Genomic DNA, 20,755 nt, shown 5'->3' on the forward strand with positions numbered 1-20,755 from the left:
ACTGTAGTTTGTAATAGTTGTTGCTAATCATGTAATCAATTTCTCATTATTTGGTCAACTTAATTCAATAATTCATTCTTTCTAATGAACAAAAAATAGAAAAGAACATGTCAACTTGTTTTTTGATGAGTCAAGACCCAAAAGGCGTGGCCCAATCTTAAATATTTCCTTGAGCCTTCAAGGGTTCCAAGTCTCTATTAGAGCCCCCATTCAGCTGAAAACCAAATTAGATAAACGGTCCTCATAGTGATAAAGTAATAGGAAAATAGCTTGCATAGTAAAAAAATTAGAATTTAAATCCACGTAGTTTAGTCCAAATTTAATTCAAAAGAGATTTTTCTGTTAAATGTCGGTTTAATGTATAGATAAAACTATACCATGAAAATACTCCAATATTAACCAGTATATGCACAATATTTCATGATACAGCACACACATACATATGTATGTATGTATGTTAAATGCATGGGGATGGGCCAGAGTTTCACTGAAACAGACTAAAACATAGCAGTGAAACTCTATGCCTTCTCCAACAACAAAAAGTAACTCTATTCCTTCATTTTCATCGACCGATAACTTAGCTATATATATTAGGGTTGTTAAGGCCATAACAAATACTGACCTTAATCCTAATAATATTTCTTAAATGTTTATGCACAAAATCTAGTTAATTGACTGATCTAGGTAAATTCCCAGGACCCCAAATTTGAGCAAGTGACCTGCTAGAAGAAGACTCTTTTCTCCACCTTGCAAGCCGCAACAAGAAAGTTAAAACTTCTGACGGATCGTGCAGGGAATAGCAAGCTTTGGTATCCTTCGGGGTTGAAGACACAATTATCGGAAACCCTAGTCCTCTACTTCGTATCACCTGTATGTATGCGCAACAAGTAGCTAGAATGAATCCACAAAACTAACTGCAAGTATGAAAATTTATCAAACAGTACTATGTCGTACGTACCTTGAAAGCATCTTCATCAGTCCGATCGTCCCCAATGTACAGCGGGAGGACGTCACTGGAACTGCTGAATCCAAGAGTGTCAAGTATATATTCTAGGGCATGACCTTTGTTCCATTCTATGGATGGCCGTACTTCCAAGACCTGAATATATAAAGATGCAAATGAAGACATGTTATTGATAAAACAATATGTACGCAAGTTATAACTTATTACAAGGAAGAATTTCTTAGGAAATTTATATATACCCTACCTTTTTGCCCAAGGTGAGATGAAATTCGGGATAGTTTTTAAGTACGTACTTCACCTTTGCTTCTAATATGTCATAATCCTACAATTGTACATACATCACTTATCAAATCAATGAAGATCAAATACAGGATTGATATGATAGAGAGCTAATTTGAATGTTCTTAATTAATTACCTCATCCCGGACCTTGCGGAAATGAACAGAAATGCAGAATCTGTTGTCCTCTACCCTAGCACCTTCTACTTTCCTGGTTATCTCCTCTAACAGTGTTCGTATCTGCATTTCCAATTAAAACGTACATGAAATTTCTTGTGTAAAAAACACAGGCGCATCTGAATTCTGTATGTCCAACTAAACACAAGGCACATTTAAATTTCTTGTTAGCTAACCTCTTGGATTGCAGGCAGAAATCTTTTAGCAGGTTGAAAGAGAACGTCACTCTCCTGCAACGTTAATAGTACTACTGTGTTGTTATTGACCAAGCCACACACACACACACACACACACACATTAGGGCTGCGCCAGTCCATAGAACTAGACTGATCAGTGATCACTGACCTTTTTATCAATGGCTGCAGTGTGGTTCTTGGCATCACAGGGATTTAGTGGCCCTGTTGGGACCAATATATCCATCCCATGGCTTCCAGCATAATATACATTACTTAACTGTACAAATTCTTTTACCTGTAGAACCAAATTAAATGAGAAAATTATTTTATGTGCAACACATTGTTTATTGATGAATATCTCAAATTTGCTCGAGATCATACTGATGTTAGACTTATTCATTACCTTATCTCTACTCCTTCCACTAATTACTGCCGTTGGAAAATACTTGGCAACTTCCCGCACTGCTGCACGCATCTGCCGGCATATGGAACATAGTCAATATAGTTAGGGTGGATTGAGCCGTGTAAAGATAGGAATCTTGTTATCAAGAAAATTAAAGATTGTACCTCATCAGACATGAAGGCACGATCAGGATCATCAACAATTGGTGAAAGGGTCCCATCGTAGTCTAGGAAAACAACCACCCGCTTCCCTTTTGCTGCTTTCATCATCCGATCAAATGAGCCTAATGCAGAAGGGTGCTCGGCCTAAACATATAAGCCCCCGAAAATAAATTATAAAATAAAAAAGAACAGGGATAATGAAAGCAATGGTATATAGTAAGCATTGTCATAAGATCATCATCAACTCAGTCCAAATGGCTAAAACGTACCACCCATGAATTATAAGCTAAATCTGAGGAGATTGGTCCATTAGGGGTAGAGATATCATGCAAGTTTGAGGTGATTGATGCTAAGGAAAGATCGACACTGTTCTCGTCATTCTTAACTACTTTCGTGATGGGTTGCACCTTCTGCTTATTGGAAGTTGATGACCTTTGGAGTCCCATTGTCCGGTTCAGCTTCGCCGAGTTTGTCATGTTCACCTATTCTCGTACAATCCCAAACGAAAATATGATGAGGCTATATATAAGAAAGAGTGTCACACAATTATATAAACCAAACTTTACCATTTTTAACAAGGTTATGAGGTAGAGAAAATTAAACAATTCGAACTTACAAAGAATAGATGAACTGAATTCCTTTATATATGATCTTAAAACATAGTTCTATAAGTTAAGGAAACTGAGATCCTCTTAGCTTTTCCTGGGTCCAGAACCCTTTCGCTTCTAGCAAGACATTGTTTTTCTTTTTGCCACCTATTAGGTCAAAGTCATTCGCGTTATCCTCTCCTTTTTTATTTTGACATATGACAGGACTTGAATTGAAGACCTTCAAGTGCTCCAATTAGCAGATGCAATTATGAGATAGAGGATCAGAACAAAAATGGTAGATGAAGACTTAAGAAGACTTGGAAAAAGATTTGGAAAAAGACTCTAAGAAAAGACATGGAGTACTTGGAGCTAATAGAAGACTTGACATAGAACTTAAGGCAGTGACGTTTTAAGATTCATACAGCCAACCTCACTTAAGAGATAAGACTTTGTTGTTGTTAGATGACAGGACTTGGCACAATCCACGGCCCATCCCGGTTTTTCAAATCAGCTTTTCTTGATGCAGTTTATTATCAAAAGAAGTTGTAAAGATATTAGTAAAATCCTAAGAGTAAAAAGGGAACCATCTTTCCGAATATTGAAAAAATATTATTTAGAATGTGGTTGGCGTGCTTAACTAGTTTGAAACAAATAGTTCTCATTTGACTTGCTAAACAATTAGTATGGTCATATTTTCACACGAAAAGCAAGCTACAAGGATAATTAAATACGGTCAAAACTGATTTCTTAATCAATTAGGCTAATTTGAAAGTACTTGTGTAGCTAATTTCAGTGTGCTAGAACAGAATGATCAAATTAAATATTAATATGTGTGTATAATTTAAAAAGATTAAGGTCGTTTCCGGTTAAAACACCTTTTTCTTTTCAAATGGAGCTACATAATGTCATTTTCAAGTGATCGATAACATCTTTTCGTGGAGAAAAGACACAACAAAACAAGAACAAGATGACCGATTTAGTGTCTGAATAATTAGATTTGGTGACTTGACGTTACATGTAAAACCTAAAGGTTTGTCCCAGGGTGAGTCATCAATCTGGCTGATTCAGATGATGACACCACATGTATATAAAACGATTTTTTTGTAAAATATATGGTTGGTTTTTTGGACCCTACCCTAACTCTCATCTTGCCTCATTCCGACTGAACTACTACCCAACTGATAGGTATCGAATCATAATATAAATTGTTAACTTATATCTGTTTCAAAATAATATGACTACAGTACTAATTAGTACAGTTGTTTTCAACCAAAAAAAAATTTCTGAGAATACGCAGTGCAAATACATGATCAAAATCAAATATTCAAGGAGAACGCAATAGTGTACTTTTTAGGGAAAAATTGGACGAGACTGGGCAGAATTAGGTATGTTAGCCAAGTGAAAATCCTATAAATTTAGGAATGATTGATCGAGGATTCAAATATACTTCGGTATACTATACACCATTAAAGATCTAATAACTAAAATCTGACAACTGAAAATCTGGGAACATACTAGAACTTACATGGGCGATCAAACTAAGAAGACAACCAACGAATTCAAGAATGTTTCTTGAAAGGTTCATGGTTTGAAAGAGTAGGACACTTGCACGTTGATCAGTTCATGTTTCTGAAGTTCACAATACACGTGAAACAACATGCATTCATGGTATAAGAATATCATTGCTGGCTAGCTAATTAATGGAAATATAGACTCCCATGGAATTTGAGGTTTTGATGAATTTTAATGGAATTATACTCCAATGGATGCCAAAAATCACATTGAAGATGATAAAAAGAAAAGTAGAAAAGAAAGGAAGATTTCTACGGTGATGAAGGGGAGTAGTGTTGGCAAGTACAACATATATTTGGGTGATTAATTATGGCACACCAAGATCAGGTAATTAAGGAAATTGAACGAACAAACAAAAATAATATCAGGCAAGGAAATTGAAGATTATAATTCGATTGAGTTGAATTGGGATTTTAGGGTTCTCAAAACAAAAAATAAATTGGCCATGAGGAGAAGATAGGAAAATCGCTGATCACTAGTGGTCTTCCTTCCTTGAAGAGAAACAATAAAAAAATTTGACCATACAGAGAAGATAGAAGAATGGAAAAAAAATGAAGTCTGCGTATTTCTGGGCGTGTTACCTTTATATGTCTGCTTAGAAGAAGAGTTTGTTCATATCCAAGCCATCTCATATTTTGTAGGGGGAGGAATCACGATGAATTTTAGAGGTATAACGGTCAAGGTATGATTTGTGAAGGTTTTTGGTATTTATATGTTTCACTCTAGAATCCACTAAAAACCAGATTTTGAAACATTTTAAAAAACTCAAGATTGAATATCACCAAATTTTAACATACTCATTTAAATCAAGATTAAATACCAACAGAGTTTGACAATAGCATTTAAAATCTTAATTAAATACACTTGAATTTCAAAATCTTTTAAAATCGATTAGAATCTCAATTGGATACACCCCTACCATACCCGGATCGGAGGTTAGTGAACCCCGCGTAAATAAAATAAAAATGCTGAAATAAAGGTGAAAAAATAAAATCTTCTTATTCATACAATCCCAAAACCTTACAATTGTACAAAAATGAAAGAAAACCCTTAAGTCCCAGTCTAACACAAACTCAGCTCGTCTAGTCCATATATTGCTAAATAACTCATTTATAAAATAAAAAGGTGATGGGTGAACAACACCCACCGCTGGCCAGTGAATAAAATATTCAATACGTCATCAAGCAACATAGTTTTACACACTCTAAAAAATAAAGTACTTATATAAAATCACATACCACATAATTTCATCACATCATTTCTGTACGTGTTTATTATACCCTTCATCAAATATAACTCACCACGTGACCCTTAATGGCTTTTTTTGCCCTGATGTCTTTGTGTACAGTTTACATTTATCCTTAAGATCATAAAGCAACAAAAAAGTTCTCATGCTCCCTCAACAATCCACTAATCAGATATATAATAACTCTGAAAGGAATTTTCCAAACTAAACATGCTTGACTTGAAAATAGAGAAAACTCCATGATATAGCTCATGGTTTTCACATGTATCATAAATAAGAAGTTTTACGACATAGTATATAAACCACTTACCTCGATAGATAGATAGCTTGAACCTTGACAAGCCACTGACACCTAAACTCTCTTACTTTCTTTTCTACACGTGACACTCTAAATGCATGCTCTGCATGATGCCTTACTTTTTACTATGGAAAAACAATGGGGCAGAGCTCCCTATTTATAGCGATAGGAGGTCGCTGCAACCGTAGTGGCCAAGTTTACTTATAATCATATAAATGTGTGGATGGACATATAGGAAGCAAATATATTATATAAGGAACACAATAATAGCTTTTTCAAAATAATAATAATTAAACAAATATTTTCAAAATACGAATTCTCACAACCCCTAAATTATTAGGAGGGCCCGGCATGATCGATGTTTTCCTTCATCTTCCTACTACTAATGCTGTAACCGAATTAACTAATACAAGATCAATCAGGGAACATACTTTATTCGTTTTTTTGTTTATTAAAGTTCTTCAGCTGACTCAAAACCCACTTTATAAATAACCAACTGACTTGAACAAACCAAATACAATTCTTTGAATATGCAGAATAAAAAAGGTCGTTGATAAAATAACATAGGGTTGTAGCCTTTTGTAGTTGTGGGACGTCCACCATTTATTTATTTAAAAGGAAAACTAATCACAATGACTTGAAAACTTTGAGTTTTAAAAATAACGACAAAATAAATAGTAAAATGAATAATACCAGGATTGACTTTTTAGTGTTAAAATATAGTTTTTCGTTAAAGTGAACAGTACCTGAAACTTTTCGTTAAAGTGAACAGTACCAGGAGCTTTTCGTTAAAGTTCCCTTATTTAAAACACACATGATGATAGAAATTAAAACAAGTTTTTTTTAGGGATTCTTAATTAAATGGTCTCGATACTGTTCACTTTTAACGAAAATGACATTTTTACCTTGAAAAGTCACTCATGGTGTCACATACCGGGCTCGATTCCGCCGTAGCACGATATTGTCCGCTTTGGGCCCCGATCACACCCTCACGGTTTTGTTTCTGGGAACTCACGCGAGCAGAACTTCCCACTGGATCACCCATCCTAGAAATGCTCTCACCTAAACTTGCTTAACTTCGGAGTTCCGATGGAACATGAAGCTAGTGAGCTCCCAAAATGCCTCGTACTAGGTAGAGATGACAATATACATATAAGGCTTACATGATCCACACCCCTGGACGATGTGGGATCTAACACCTGGTACTATTAACTTACATTTTAATTTTGTCATTTTCATTAAAACTAAAGTTTTTGATAACTTTTCATCAGTTTAATTTTTTTTTTATGCCCCTTTGAAAGTCGACTCTAATCACATTTTGCCCTTTAAAAACTTAAATATCACCATATGGCAATGATGAAAGAGGATGCGTTCTTTCGAGTTAGGAGATGAGGTGGCAACTGGGTAGCCACGTGGCAAACATGTCATCAAGCTAGTGGGCTTCACTCATGCCATGTAGGATATTTAACAAAATTTACTGATGGAATTGACGAAATCTTGCAAAGTGAAGTGAAAATTGAGTTTAAGAGGCTAATTATAATATTTAAATTTCAGAAAGCAATATGAAATTAGTGTTGAGTTCTAGGGGCATACAAAAAATAAGCCTTAAAACAAAATTTCATTAAACATTTATGAAAAGCAAACAAGTCACGTAGTGTACTATTTTATGATTAAATAAGGGTAATGGGCATAAGTGATATGCCATACTAATAATATATATTAATTAAAAGTAAAACAAATTCAAGTGTTATAAACGAAGTTAAATGATTATTCTATGTGATCATGTCCTGAACATAACGAAAATGCACTCCCAAAACTGCCGTGGGACACACGTGTATCCAAATAAGCAACAATTGACCACTCCTAATTAATTTTACTTCTTTGGTTCAACTGACATGGCCCTTTAAGTTTCAGAAAATTACATATCAATTGTTTTTTAAAAGAGGGTTTGAACCCTTGACTTTTCCTAACCTAAAGTTCAAATGTTGGAAATATGGGGAAAGCCATGGATGCAAATATATATAGAGAACAACTTTAACTTGTCGACTGGATCGACAAGCTTTGTACGTTTTGGTTGTATACAGAGGCCACGTCTAAAACAAAGATTGGAGAAGAGAAAATGGCAGCTGTAGTATTCAGAATTTAGAACCAGACATGTCGAATAGGACGAACTGTCCAAGTCACAATGAAACTACCAGGAAGTGAAATGAAAGTGCTATAAATAATATTAGCAGCTAATTAGATATATAATTATGCTAATTAGACGACAAAACTAGTGTTCTTGAGGAATAATATTTCTCTATTTAAAAAGTGAAAAGATGGTCAGTTCGTATGACTTTGTGTGCGACGCGTTTCGTGTAGGTCATATGATGTGCATTTCATCGTTTTGTACTGAGGAAAAGAGACCCAATAATGGGACTTGTATGTTTAAATATTCAAACATTGAAACTAGAACATATGAGAACTTATAGGAAGCTTTACTAGTTCTAATTTAAGAGTTGAATTCTTTATACAATTAATTGACAATAAAAATAATAGTTTCAAGAAGCAAAACTTTATATGAAGCATACATGCAAAGTGTTAATTTTTCTACCTGGCATTCTCACTTTCAATAATTTACAGATCAAGTACCGACCAAACCTTATTCTGTTGTGAAATACGTAGACCAGACCTTTCAAAGTATGTTTGAAAGAGAAAAGAGAGGACTTCAAAGAAAAAAGAAAAAGCAAGCACTTAGGACCCCACATAAACAAATCTTGACAAAGTGGAAAAACTAATCATGTTGTTAACATCAAAATAATTTTCCCACCTTTTTTTTACGAGCACTAAATTGGATAAATTAAGGATTAAAATTAAATATAAATATATAAAAAATTATAAAAAATTACTTTCCTTGTTAGTATACCTAAAAACTCATAACTATCTTCTCAACATTTAGGAATATAGTCACTCGAGCCTCCATTAACATTACTCAAACATTCATTCACGCCCGAATTCTCTTGAGAACCCCTCAATTATGAATAAGGTTATAAAAATTCTAGAAAACTGGGCTAAAACTATCTTTTTCCAGAATAATTTCCACAAAAAATCTTCCAAGATAATTCATCTATGAAAGATGCAATAAATATAAAATGGAAAAAACATAAAACAAATTATGTTTGTTCTAAATTTCCAACGGTTCTGGGTATACTAGCAAATCGAACAAGCTAGCTAACATAGTCAAGATACAAATAATACAAGCAAGCATTTGTTTATGTAAACAAACAATAAAACAAGCAATCAATTGCTTATGTAAATGATCTACTAATATATAAATATAATTCAAATATACATTTTGACACACATCTGTCGATCTTTACTTCAAATTTCATCTCTGCCAAATATAATTATGAGAAACATTTGTTGGACATATTCGTAATGTATTTCAACGATTCAAACGCCGACTATCTTTTATGTTTTACCTCAAATATTATATCTTCCAAAAATCACCCAATTCCTAAATCATATATGAATATTGTATTAAATTTAGTGTTTTTTGTAGAACCCTATTCGTCTATTTTATTTATTAAACATGAATGACTTACTGATTTTAGATTTGTCTAACTTTTTGCAAGGATGATTTATGAATGATGTATTAAAATATAGACGGTTCACTGGAATACATAACAAAGCAGACCCTAAAAATAGGTGTTAAAATGTGAGTAAATAACGTGTTGTCTCGGATTCTAATCTATATGTATACATATATAACACACAAAAAATACAAATATTATATCACACTAAAATTTTAAAATAAAAGGAAAATACCAGAAAGATGTTGTGGCCATATTGCCAGCAAATGTTTAATTTTGCGTCCTAGAAATCTTAAAAAAAATAAAAAAAACAAAACAAAATTTATGATCTATTTTAAAGTTGGAGGTCAAACGAATAATTGATTAGGACCGAAATACAATTAAATTGATTAGGAGGTGGAGGTCAGACGAAACGACCACCAACCGCTTTCTTGTTCGACCGCTGAGTTCTCCATTAAAAAAAAACCGTAAAAACCGAAAACTTTGACTTTTAAATAATAATTGAGCAAAATAAATAAATTCAAAACTTCAACACACAAAAAGAATATTAAATCAACGAGTAAATTGTTCAAACACCAATTTGAATTACAACATTCTACGAGACCAAAACATACACGAAACAATATAAATAATAAATTTGATAACAAAGTTTTGTAAGTTTCATAGCTTAGTTGGTTAACGGGTATTTAAATTTGCACTCAGGTCTTCAGTTTTGATTTTCTTTTCCTAATAAAAACGTGATAACATAATAATGAATAATGAAATCAAAGTACGGGAATGTAAGCAAAGAAAGACTCACCTAATGAAATCTTCGTTGCCTAGAGCTTGTAGTTTCCTAGCCTAGCGAGTAAGGAGCAGGATGGAGGTGAATAAATAAAAGGAGTCTTCAGAGAGAGAGAGAGAGAAAAGGGCGGGGGGGGTGGTACCTAGCGAGTAAGGAGCAGGATGGAGGTGAAGAAATAAAAGGAGTTTTCAGAGAGAGAGAGAGAGAGAAAGGGGGTGGGGAAAGAGAGAGAGGGAGGCTGAGAGAGGTTCAATGTGAGAGAGGGGGAGGGGGAGGAGGATGAAAGGAGGGATGAGGAAAGCGGGGAGGGGGTTTTATTTATAGAGGGAGAGGAGGGAGAGGAGGGAGAGGAGGGGGCGGGGGAGGGGAAGGAGGAGGAGGAGAAGGGAGGGTTTATTTGTAAGGACAAAAGGAGACGTGGATGTATGCCACATGATATACATATATGGGTTCAGTCTCGCATTGCATTACAACTTCCTCCAACAACAAAATTTACCCCAACCCCACTTTTTTATTTGAGGGAGTCTTCTAATTTGTTGGACTTTAATCAATTAACTGCTTACACCAAAGAGAAATGCTAATGATACTCTCTCGAAGGTGAGATTCTTTAGGGACTCTTTGTCGCTAATGTTTTTTGCAACAATATTTTATAATATTGATACAAGAATTGACGCTAAATTGTAAGGTAACAGAAAATTCATGAGAAGTCTCATTTTAAGAGAATCCCATTAGCATTTCTCTACACAAAAATAGGCGCAAGGTACTTTTCATATTTCCCTAAATCATTTGAGATACATTAATTAAATTTATAATATGGGAATTGAGACTTGAATGAGAGTGCAGAGCACCGACTTCTCAATATTATAACACGTGGAATAATATACCACGTGGCTAATGTTCCCGATCCTTATAAAAAAAATCGAGAGAAATAATGAGAGCTATTAACCTAGTCGCATGTACCAGCTATATACATACACAAACAAAGTATAATACCGTAATCTTCTTTTTTGGTATGTAATTAAATCGTAATCTTCTCTTATATGTGAGTATTCATTGTATTTAATTATACCATGTAATAATAAAGTCTCATTACTCATCATGATTTTCTAATCGAGAATTTTAAAGCCGTGATTGCCTGGATTGATAGGTGCATTAAGGAGTAGGATTCTCTCCCTCCAAGGAGAGACAAAAGAATTTGGAAGGGAGAGAATCCTACTCCGTGCAGTAATGTCATCACCGTGATTCTACAAATTCACTTTTTTTTCTTTTTATTTATTTATTTATTTTAAACAAAGTGATATGGCCCATTGTGAGGCTAAGTCCACTCCTAGTATCATTTGTTCAAAAAAAAAAAAAAAACCTTGAGTTGTAGGAGTATTTAATGTTAATGTTTGACCTACTAATTTCTTATGTTTTGAATGCCTATTTCGTCCGTGAATTCCAAATTAAGTTATTGAGAAACAAATTATGTACGACCATGACAAGGAGATAGAGATGGCAATATACAAGATTAGGTTTGGCATTCACCGTGGGGGCTTATTCTACGTCGACAAAAAAAAATTAGACAGAAAATTACAATAAAATTAGTAGTATCCAGTTCAATATACATGATAAAGTTACACAAACAGCCCTATATCATGTGATTTACCAGTACCAGGAATCGAACTTAGAACATGTCATGTGAAATACAGACATGAAATTCGTCTCAAACCACTAACTCACTGAGCCACCATGTGGTGGTTGCCCATGGGGTACTAGACCTAACGTATGTCTCCTAGAATGACCTAATATATTAATGCGAAAAAAATAAATTGGTATTGAACTCATCATTTACGATTTATGAATCTAAGACCTTTCAGGCTTTCACCTATAAGTGAATATGAATACCACTAGATCGTATTACGTATTACTAAATGGCATATTGATGTATAATTTAATTTTTGTTTCTGACAAAAAAGGTAGAATATTATACTAAAGTACAGGAGTCCACGTATGAATGTGTAAGTAATTTGCTCAATTCCTCTAGTTTTTATTCGTTCAATTGTTTCTGAAAAAGAATAAGCTAGTAGCAAGTCCCTTGTATGTGGACCATACAAATTATAAATTGTATATGATGATTCCGGTTCGACATTCATGGTGGAATTTTCGTGTGAACCTTCCTTGGACTTTAGAATTTTCAGGAGCTGCCGGCATTTGCATGGCCTTCGACCCACATGACTTGACGATGAAAATCAACCCAGATGTTCATAAATTATTCATATATTGGTCGTCCTCTTCTGTATATTTATATATATACACGCATATAAGATTCTCCGTCTCATGCAAGGCAATGCAAAGCTTATTTGCATCGTTGCTTGGATGACTGTATGTAATGCAACTCTTACGCGAATACACGCAGTATTGAGAGTCAAAGTCTCCTTCCTGAATCCTTACACACAAAGACAAAGACAAAGACAAAGACAAAATCACTAATTAACTATTTTCTAAATATCCGACTAATTAGCCTTTAATTTGGTGGTATTTGTCTCTTTTTAGTTGGGGCTTGAATGTGTGGGTGCACCAAAAAGGATATGATTAATAACGATGATATATGAGGTAAAATAGAAGTGACCGCAATTGAAGATAAGATAAGAGAAAATTAGTTAAAGTGGTTTGGACATGTCAACTAAAGACCTATAGATGCTCGCGTTCGAAGATGCAATTATGAGATTGAGGCTCAAGACAAAAATGGTAGATGAACTTAGGAAGACTTGGAAATAGATTATAAGAAAAAACATGGAGTACTAAGAGCTAACGATGTAAGGTTGTGAATGACAATGAATGCTGTATTGGATTACTTATGTTGTAGGCCACTTGTCTATCGGGTTGTTAACAACTTAAGTGATCTGATAATCCTAATGAAATAAGGATTATGGAGTCTTATCCTTTGCAATTGATCTTAAAGAAATCGGATAGATTTCACTATGAAGATATAGAATCATGGTGGGACTTAAACACTCAAGTGATAGGGTTTGGTTTTCACAACCAATAATAGGCCGACTGTGATGAAAACCCTAATGGTATAAATACTATGGTTATGTTCATGCTTCCATACCCCCAATCTCTCAAAATACGCTAAACCGTATTCACAGCAGAGAGATATTTTGAAGTACTGAAAGTACAAGACGAACTAATTTTGCAATGGCTTCTTCAAGTAAGTTTCACGTAAAACTTATATTGCATAAATGCATGTTGTACTTGTTTGCTGCACAGAGGCATGGTCTGTGTAATCCTATTTCCTTTTTGTTTTGTCATCGTATGCATGTTTGTGTATGCATATTATTTATGTAATCCTTACGAACGAAATACTTAGCTCAAAATCGAGCACAGTTTTAGAATTCATTTAGCCGACCCCACTTAGTGAGATAAGATTTTTTTGTTGTTGTTTGAAGTCTCGAAATCGACTGACATGAATGACGAGAATGATACAAGAGATGAGTTATATACCTAATTGTGATTAACGCCTTATGTGGATATAATTTCTAACGTCGTTGTGTCATAATACATTGTGAAATCTTTACAAATACATAATCGTGGGTGAAAATATTGATAATTTCCGATGAATCCAATAATATTTTAGACCATGTACGTAGACACACAGTCACACACATTCGATAGCAGATGCAAATGTTTGTGTTCAGTCAAAATTTACATGGTGTCAATTATATGTGATTATTTTTTTTTCCTTTCTTTTTCATTGACAAGTAGAGCATTGAACTTCTATTTTGGTACGTGTCCTTCGCTGCTTAGCACTTTACTTGATGACTCCTGATACCAGTACAAATATATCCCACTTTGTCAGGATTCAGGAAGATGATTTCCGCAATCTTTCTGCTTCTACACGTCTTTGTTTATTTTTGCAATTGATTTATTTGATCTAAGGACGAAAAATACGCATAAATGTGCAATGAGAAAAAGATCATTGGGTTTTTAACAGAAAAAAAATGTGCAGTGTGCGCGTGGGCTTGCATTTGAGTCAAAGATTTCCAGGACGCACATTCCAAACCTGCCAAGTCACAACAGATAAGGGATGGGCACGATTCGATAACCCAACCGTGTGAGAAGAACTGGTCGCCAACGAACAAAACCGGCAGAAGCAACCGGAAAGCCATGTCGGTTCAGCCAATTTCGTGGTTTTTGGGTAAGAATGCCCAGCGCTACAGAGAAGATGTATCTGTGTGCCAGACCATATATAGTTCACAGATGAAAAGGTAAATATTACTGCAGTAACTAGTCAACTGAAAGACGTAAATAAAAGTTAAAACCCACGATGCCAAACAATCTTACAGTTATAAAACTGATCGTCAGAGAGAACAGGCATGAGTAATTTGCTCAATGCCTCTAGCTTTTAGTTGTTCAATTGTTCATCGACAAGAATAAGCAAGTTCCTTGAATGTGAACCATATTGTTGGTGTATGTCAACAATCCATGATTTAATTATATATATGCTAATAAACAATAAATGCGAATATAAAAATTATTGAACAGAGTATGAACGACGAAATAAATTTAAACAGAAAAATTGATGATCGAGGCTTGCATACCGCAATGTCCTTGAAACAGAAATTTCGTCCCTACTCAGTGCTTGTAGTTCTACGGACGTCTGCTTCACTAGGATTCAACGATCAAGTTAGAATTCCAGTACCGGAAAACTTAACTTCTGGCGAATTTCTGTGTGGTACTCTCAGTAAGAATGTTATGGATTATAGGAGATTTATGCTTTTCTGTACTCTAAATGTCATGCAGACGAATGTATATATATATATATATATATATATAGAGGGATTAAGCCTGTTCGCAATAGGTATGGAGAAGAGATACATCTGTTGGAAAGCATCTTCTCAGAAGGGGTGCTTTGCTCTACGTTCTTTCTGAACTCTCAGACTTCATCTGAAATGATGAGTCTTTTCATAAAAATTAAGTTAATTAAATTCGAAATTAATTAAAAATAATTAATTAAAGAATTTAATTTTCAGAGCGCAAGAGCCCGAAGGGCCAATGCCCATCTTTTGATAATTAAATATATATTAAATATAATTAAATATATATTAAATATAATTAATTATATATTAATTACCAATTAATTAGTGCACCCCAAAGTCCAACCCCAAGGGTGAGCTCAATTGTATTCTCCAAGGCCTATTACTCCAATTACTTTCTATAAAGGACAAAACCTTATAAAGTGTGATGAAAGCAATTTTATAATATAAATAGAAGGTTCTCCGTCTCATGCAAGGCAATGTAAAACTTCTTTGCATTGTTGCATGGATGACTGTATGTAAAGTAACTCTTGCACGAAGACACGCCAGTATTCAAAGCCTCCTTCCCGAATTCTTACACACAGACAAAATCTCTAATTAAACTCTTTTTTAAATCCGACCAACCAGCGTTGGTATTTTTCTCCTTTAATTGAATGAAGTCTTGGATTCGACTAATACAGATGACGAGAATGATGCTATGGATGACGAGAATACACCTAATTGTGATTAACTCCTTATGCCGATATAAGTTGTAACTTTGTCGTGACAGTAAGGGTACATTGTTAAATCTTTACAAATACGTAATCGTTGGTGAAAAATATTGATAATTCCGGATGAATCCAATGATATTTTAGACCATATGTGTTGACGCAGTCGCACACATTCTTTCTTTTTGAAAAATACGTAATCCTTTCTTTTTCTTTGACAAGTGGAGTAGAGCATTGAACTTCTATTATTGTACGTGTCGATTTCCCCATACGAAAACAAATATATCCCACTTTGTCAGGATTCAGAAAGGAATACGATTTCCGCAATCTCTTTCTGTTTGTTTACTGTTATCAATTGATTTTTCTTTTGGTTTATTTAATCTAAAGCCGAAAAGTAGTCGTAAACGTGCAATGAGATAAACGCATTGGGCTTTTAACAGAAAAAATGTGCAGTGTGCAGTGTGCAGTGTGCAGTGTGCGCGTGGGCTCGTGTTTGAGTCTAAAAGATTTCCAGGATGTCCATTCCAAACCTGCTAAAGCCACTACAGATAAGGGACGGGCACGGTCCGATAACCCAACCGTGTGGGAGGAACCGATCGCCAAACCAACAAAACCGGCAGAGGCAACCGGAAAGCCATGTCAATGCCGGGCGCTACAGAGAAGATGTATCTGTGTGCCAAATCATAGTTCACAGATGAAAAAGCAAATATTAATGCAGTAACTAGTCCACTGAAAGATGCAAAATAACCTTCATTTTCCAAACTACAATTATAAAACTGATCTTCAGAGAGATCAGGCATGAGTATACAAAAGTTTTCAACTTTCCTAAAATCCAATGACCATCTGACCTTTCATTTTCCACAAAAAATGCAAAAAAAAAGATGGTATCACCACCAACCTGCTAACCAATTGCTGCAAATAATGCGGCAGCATGTACATTTGCAACGGGTCTTAGCAAAAACAAAAAGGGTTAGCATAAACAAAAATGGCCAAACCTATCCAGACAACCGGTATTATCTTCTAGCAATGTCCATAATCTACGGGTGCTGCGCTTATAGCTTCAGTTTCCTTGGCCAACTTGGCATGCACCACTGTTGTCGGTCATCATTGGTTGAGTTTTTGGAATTTCTTCATCTGTTTTAACATCATTCTGTTTCATTGGTGCATCATGAACTTCTGTTATAACTTGATAAAGTTCCGAAGGGAGAGCTGCTGGATCCAATTCCCAACAACCCATTGGGGCATTATACACTTCTTCGCCAGTAAGCAAGAGACTAGGGACCAGATGCGAGAAACGGAACATCTCCTCTTTAGGAATCCTCTTCACTTCCTTGGGGTCTGTGTGCTTACGGAACACTGTTTTAAAACCAGCAACCTTAGATAGAGGAGCAACAGACACGCCGTGTTCCTCAGTAAAGTCATCGAGCAGTTCCACCATGTCATATTTGTTGATTACTGCATCTGGGGTATGCTGGTTCCAATCAGGGGACCAGTTCCTATATAGAGCCCAGATTTCCCCCTTTGTAGGAAATACACGAATCACCCCTCGTGTGCCTTTTGTCCAATTAACCTTGCTTGAGAAAGAATTTAAAGTACCAGAAATTTCATATTTGCCAGGCCGGAAATCCCCACAGGTTTTAGCAAAACCAGAACCTACCCAGTTCAGCGGACCCAATTCATTGTTGCTTCTCGAGTTGAGCCAACTGATCCGCATCTTAAACGGCCTCAAGGAGATCACCTTCTGAATTCGAGCATAATAACGAGGCATACCATCATCATCATATGCAGCCCAAACTTGGTCCTCTCTAAAGGATCTTTCAGTTCGATCCAAGTCAAAATTATGAAAATCGGGATCTGGAACGTTGATCGGCATTGGTGACTTATCCTCTACATTTGGACCACTGTTTGTACTTGTGTCAACATTTCCCACGCTCTTCTGTTTCTTATTTACTTTCACAGTTTCTTGCTCTTTGTTTGCCTGCTTTGCTTCAGTTGCAGAGCTCCGCTCAAGAAAATTGCGAATTGAAGTTAGTGCCATCACGACCAAAGCTTTTTTTATTACCGGATATGGAACCTCTCTGAGGACCTTAGGCCTATCGTATGTACTAGAGAAACCATAAATTCTTTTTGTTCCAGCATTACCTTTACTCAACTCAGATATAGCTCCCAAGTCGGCTCCACCATTTCCCATGGACATTTGATTCGCCTTGTTTTTATCATAGCCTTTCAAATGAGGATCATCCATTCTTCTCCTTTTCAATGAAGGATTTCCGTTCAAATTTTGACTCCTTTCCCATTCAGCAATTGACTGTCTCCGCTCTGCATCCCTCTTTACATTCTCACTTGTCTGCTGACCCCCGTCCACAGCAACATGACCCGATGCAACCGTGCTACTGATACTAGTCATTTTGGAGATAGAGCCCTGGTTTAAGTTTGTGTTGTTGTTTGAATTAGGACCCAAAGACCCCCCAGCTCCCACATTTTGAGTTGCAGCGCAGTGTCTTCCAGAACTATTTGAGTTACCAGCAGCAGCATGTTGTCTTGAATTCTGATGCTGCCGGGAAGAAGAGCTCTTGGACGCCTTGAAAAGCTCCGCAGGTGGAGCCAGTTCTACAGCCAAGAAAGTATTCCTACAATTAGGGCAGACAAGAAGATGACGAAGATACATCCTGACATACTGATAATGAGTTTTGCAATGGTTGCAAACAGTCCAAAAAGTAGCAGCTTTTGCATACGAAGGTATCAGGGTGGGACCATGCTGGGTCCTTGCATTCATAACATTCTGAAAGGTAGTTGCACTATGTTGCTTAGTCTTTGCATTCGTAACATTCTGAAAGGTAGTTGCACTAGGTTGCTGGGTCTTCGCATTCATAACATTCTGAAAAGTACTTGCACTAGGTTGCGTTGACGGACCTCCACTACAGTGTGCAGCTTCCTGTTGAGACGTTTTTACAGTCTTCCTGACACTATTCATAGAATTTTGAAAGGTGCTTGCACTAGGTTGCACGGACGGACCCCCAGTATGGGACGCTGCTTCCTGTTGAAACCCTTGTACATTCCTCTTGTGGTTACATGCTACCCTCTTGGCCTTGTCTGATAACAAACTCCAGGCCTCTGAAACCAACTTAAATGCGCCTTCTGCACCAAAAGACTTGTTTTTATCAGGATGAAGCATGAAAGCCAACTTTCTATACTGTTTCTTAATCGTCTCATCATCAGTATATGGAGTAACACTAAGTACTCCATACCAATCCGCTTCCCCATTAATTTTATTCTCCGAAGAGATGTAAACATCAAGTATAGTCAACATTTGGGAGAGACCCTCAAGCTCGGGATACAAATTTAGAGCCTTCAAAACAAACTTCTTAGCACTAGCATAATTTTTTTCTGCAAACTTCTTCTCAGCAAGTTCCTTAGCCTTGACCGCATCATCTTTATTGCACTCCATAGTTTCCTTGAGAGTCTCAGTACACTTCCTCTTTACTTAACTAGAGCAGTAAGCATAATATGAGAAAAAGTATTAGATTCTACAACCCTTGTTGAATAGAAAAATAATACCCAATACAGTTATGCTAAAAACTTAAAGTTGGATGCAGAAACAAAAAATTCATATCGAAATGAACATTGTTCGAATACTGAATTTAAAACCCTCCCCCACCGACACCGAGCAAAACCAAGTCTTTGCCATAACTTTAGAAAATAAGAAATCCCATCACATTGAATAGAAACAAGTATCACTTTTATTGACAGAAACAGATCATGTACTAAATTAACTTCAAATCTCGATAGATGCCGTAGCAAATTAGCAATGCATTCTTAAGCTCTGCCTTTCGACTTGAACCACAGACTTCCCCGTTCAAGGACGAAAGGATTCCGCTTCATTACAAAGGCTAGGCATGCGTTTTCATCAAACACTTGGAACTACACCAACAGAACTCCCCAACACAACAATTCCACTACAATTTCCAACAGATCTAACCAATTGATGAAGCCATATATGGCACGCCATTGCACATTATTACAAGAAATTCAACAAGAAATTACCTTAATGAAGCTTCGCCAAATGCATACAACATGTCACATTATCAACAAAATGCAACAAATAAAAAAGCCAACTTTTCGAGGGAAAAAAACAAGAAAAAAACCCCTCCAAAAAAATCCCCAAAACCCACTTGGAGGAAAAAGTCCCCAACAAAATAATGATCAGAATTCTGTGCGGGTTCACAGAAACAGAGCTTTTAGGGTTTCAGTAACACCGCCCGAACTTCTGATATAAACCTTCAATATTTTGAGTGGGAAAGGTCTGAAATTTAGCACTTTAAAAATTTCAGAAGGTCTTACAAACCCTAGCTCTGTGCCAATTCCCAAAATTGAACAAAACCAGAAAAGCAGTTAGCAAAAGCGAAAATTGACGAGAAAAAGTGATTACCCACAAAGAAGGAAGAGGACGAGTCTGACTTGAAGGAGTTTGATTCTGAGACGACCATCAACGCCAGGTACACTGACACTGACCCATTAGCCCCTGGACCCCTAGAGAAATTTCTTAATTGCAGATTTAAAAATTGAAAATTTTTAGGGAAAAAGTAGGGACGCGTTTTGGTGCCTCTAGGCTCTAGTATTGTTTAGATTATATAGTGGTTTGATTTAACCCAAGAAGATTAACTAGGGTTAAGTTTTAACCTCGGCGTAAGATTTACGCTAGATGGACGCCACACGTTCTAGATATAAAAGAACCGTTACGCCAGACGGAAAACTAACTAGGGTTAAGTCAATGTAAGGTTTACGCTAGATGGTCACCGTACATTTTAGATGTAAGAGAACCGTTACGCCAAATAGAAGACTAACTAGGGTTAAGTTTTAACCTCGGCGTAAGATTTACACCAGATGAATGACACATTCTAGATGTAAGAGAATCGTCACGCCAGATGGATGCCAGACATTGTACATGTGAGAGAACTAAAATTATAATCGAAACATGTCTTGAATTCGATTCTCAACGTGTATATTAACTTTTAAGAAACGTACTGC

General features: G+C 35.9%; 2 protein-coding genes across 11 annotated transcripts; both read right to left on the reverse strand.

Annotated features, from left to right (window-relative positions):
* Positions 1-559: 559 nt before the first annotated feature.
* LOC126617526 (probable trehalose-phosphate phosphatase C) lies at positions 560-10,523 on the reverse strand. 3 transcript variants are annotated; one of them, XM_050285600.1, is made up of 11 exons: positions 10,364-10,523; positions 10,237-10,277; positions 2,429-2,641; positions 2,163-2,303; positions 1,999-2,070; positions 1,765-1,890; positions 1,596-1,649; positions 1,381-1,482; positions 1,209-1,286; positions 959-1,099; positions 560-868 (listed from the first exon to the last, which is right to left on the reverse strand). In XM_050285600.1, exons 3-11 carry the CDS (start codon positions 2,633-2,635, stop codon positions 668-670), a joined length of 1,122 nt encoding a protein of 373 aa, XP_050141557.1. In that variant the 5' UTR covers positions 2,636-2,641; positions 10,237-10,277; positions 10,364-10,523; the 3' UTR covers positions 560-667. The 3 variants fall into 3 exon arrangements, with proteins under 3 accessions (XP_050141557.1, XP_050141556.1, XP_050141555.1); XM_050285599.1 differs by having other exon boundaries at positions 10,237-10,523; XM_050285598.1 differs by lacking the exons at positions 10,237-10,277; positions 10,364-10,523 and adding an exon at positions 2,726-2,756.
* Positions 10,524-16,462: 5,939 nt separating this feature from the next.
* LOC126617472 (uncharacterized) lies at positions 16,463-20,321 on the reverse strand. 8 transcript variants are annotated; one of them, XM_050285591.1, is made up of 2 exons: positions 20,161-20,321; positions 16,463-19,215 (listed from the first exon to the last, which is right to left on the reverse strand). In XM_050285591.1, exon 2 carries the CDS (start codon positions 19,173-19,175, stop codon positions 16,788-16,790), a length of 2,388 nt encoding a protein of 795 aa, XP_050141548.1. In that variant the 5' UTR covers positions 19,176-19,215; positions 20,161-20,321; the 3' UTR covers positions 16,463-16,787. The 8 variants fall into 8 exon arrangements, with proteins under 8 accessions (XP_050141548.1, XP_050141553.1, XP_050141513.1 ...); XM_050285596.1 differs by having other exon boundaries at positions 16,463-18,865; positions 20,157-20,321; XM_050285556.1 differs by having other exon boundaries at positions 16,463-19,210; positions 20,157-20,321.
* Between the last annotated feature and the right edge of the window lie 434 nt (positions 20,322-20,755).

This window comes from Malus sylvestris, chromosome 1 (genome assembly GCF_916048215.2).
Source record: "Malus sylvestris chromosome 1, drMalSylv7.2, whole genome shotgun sequence".
Taxonomy (NCBI): Eukaryota; Viridiplantae; Streptophyta; class Magnoliopsida; order Rosales; family Rosaceae; genus Malus; species Malus sylvestris.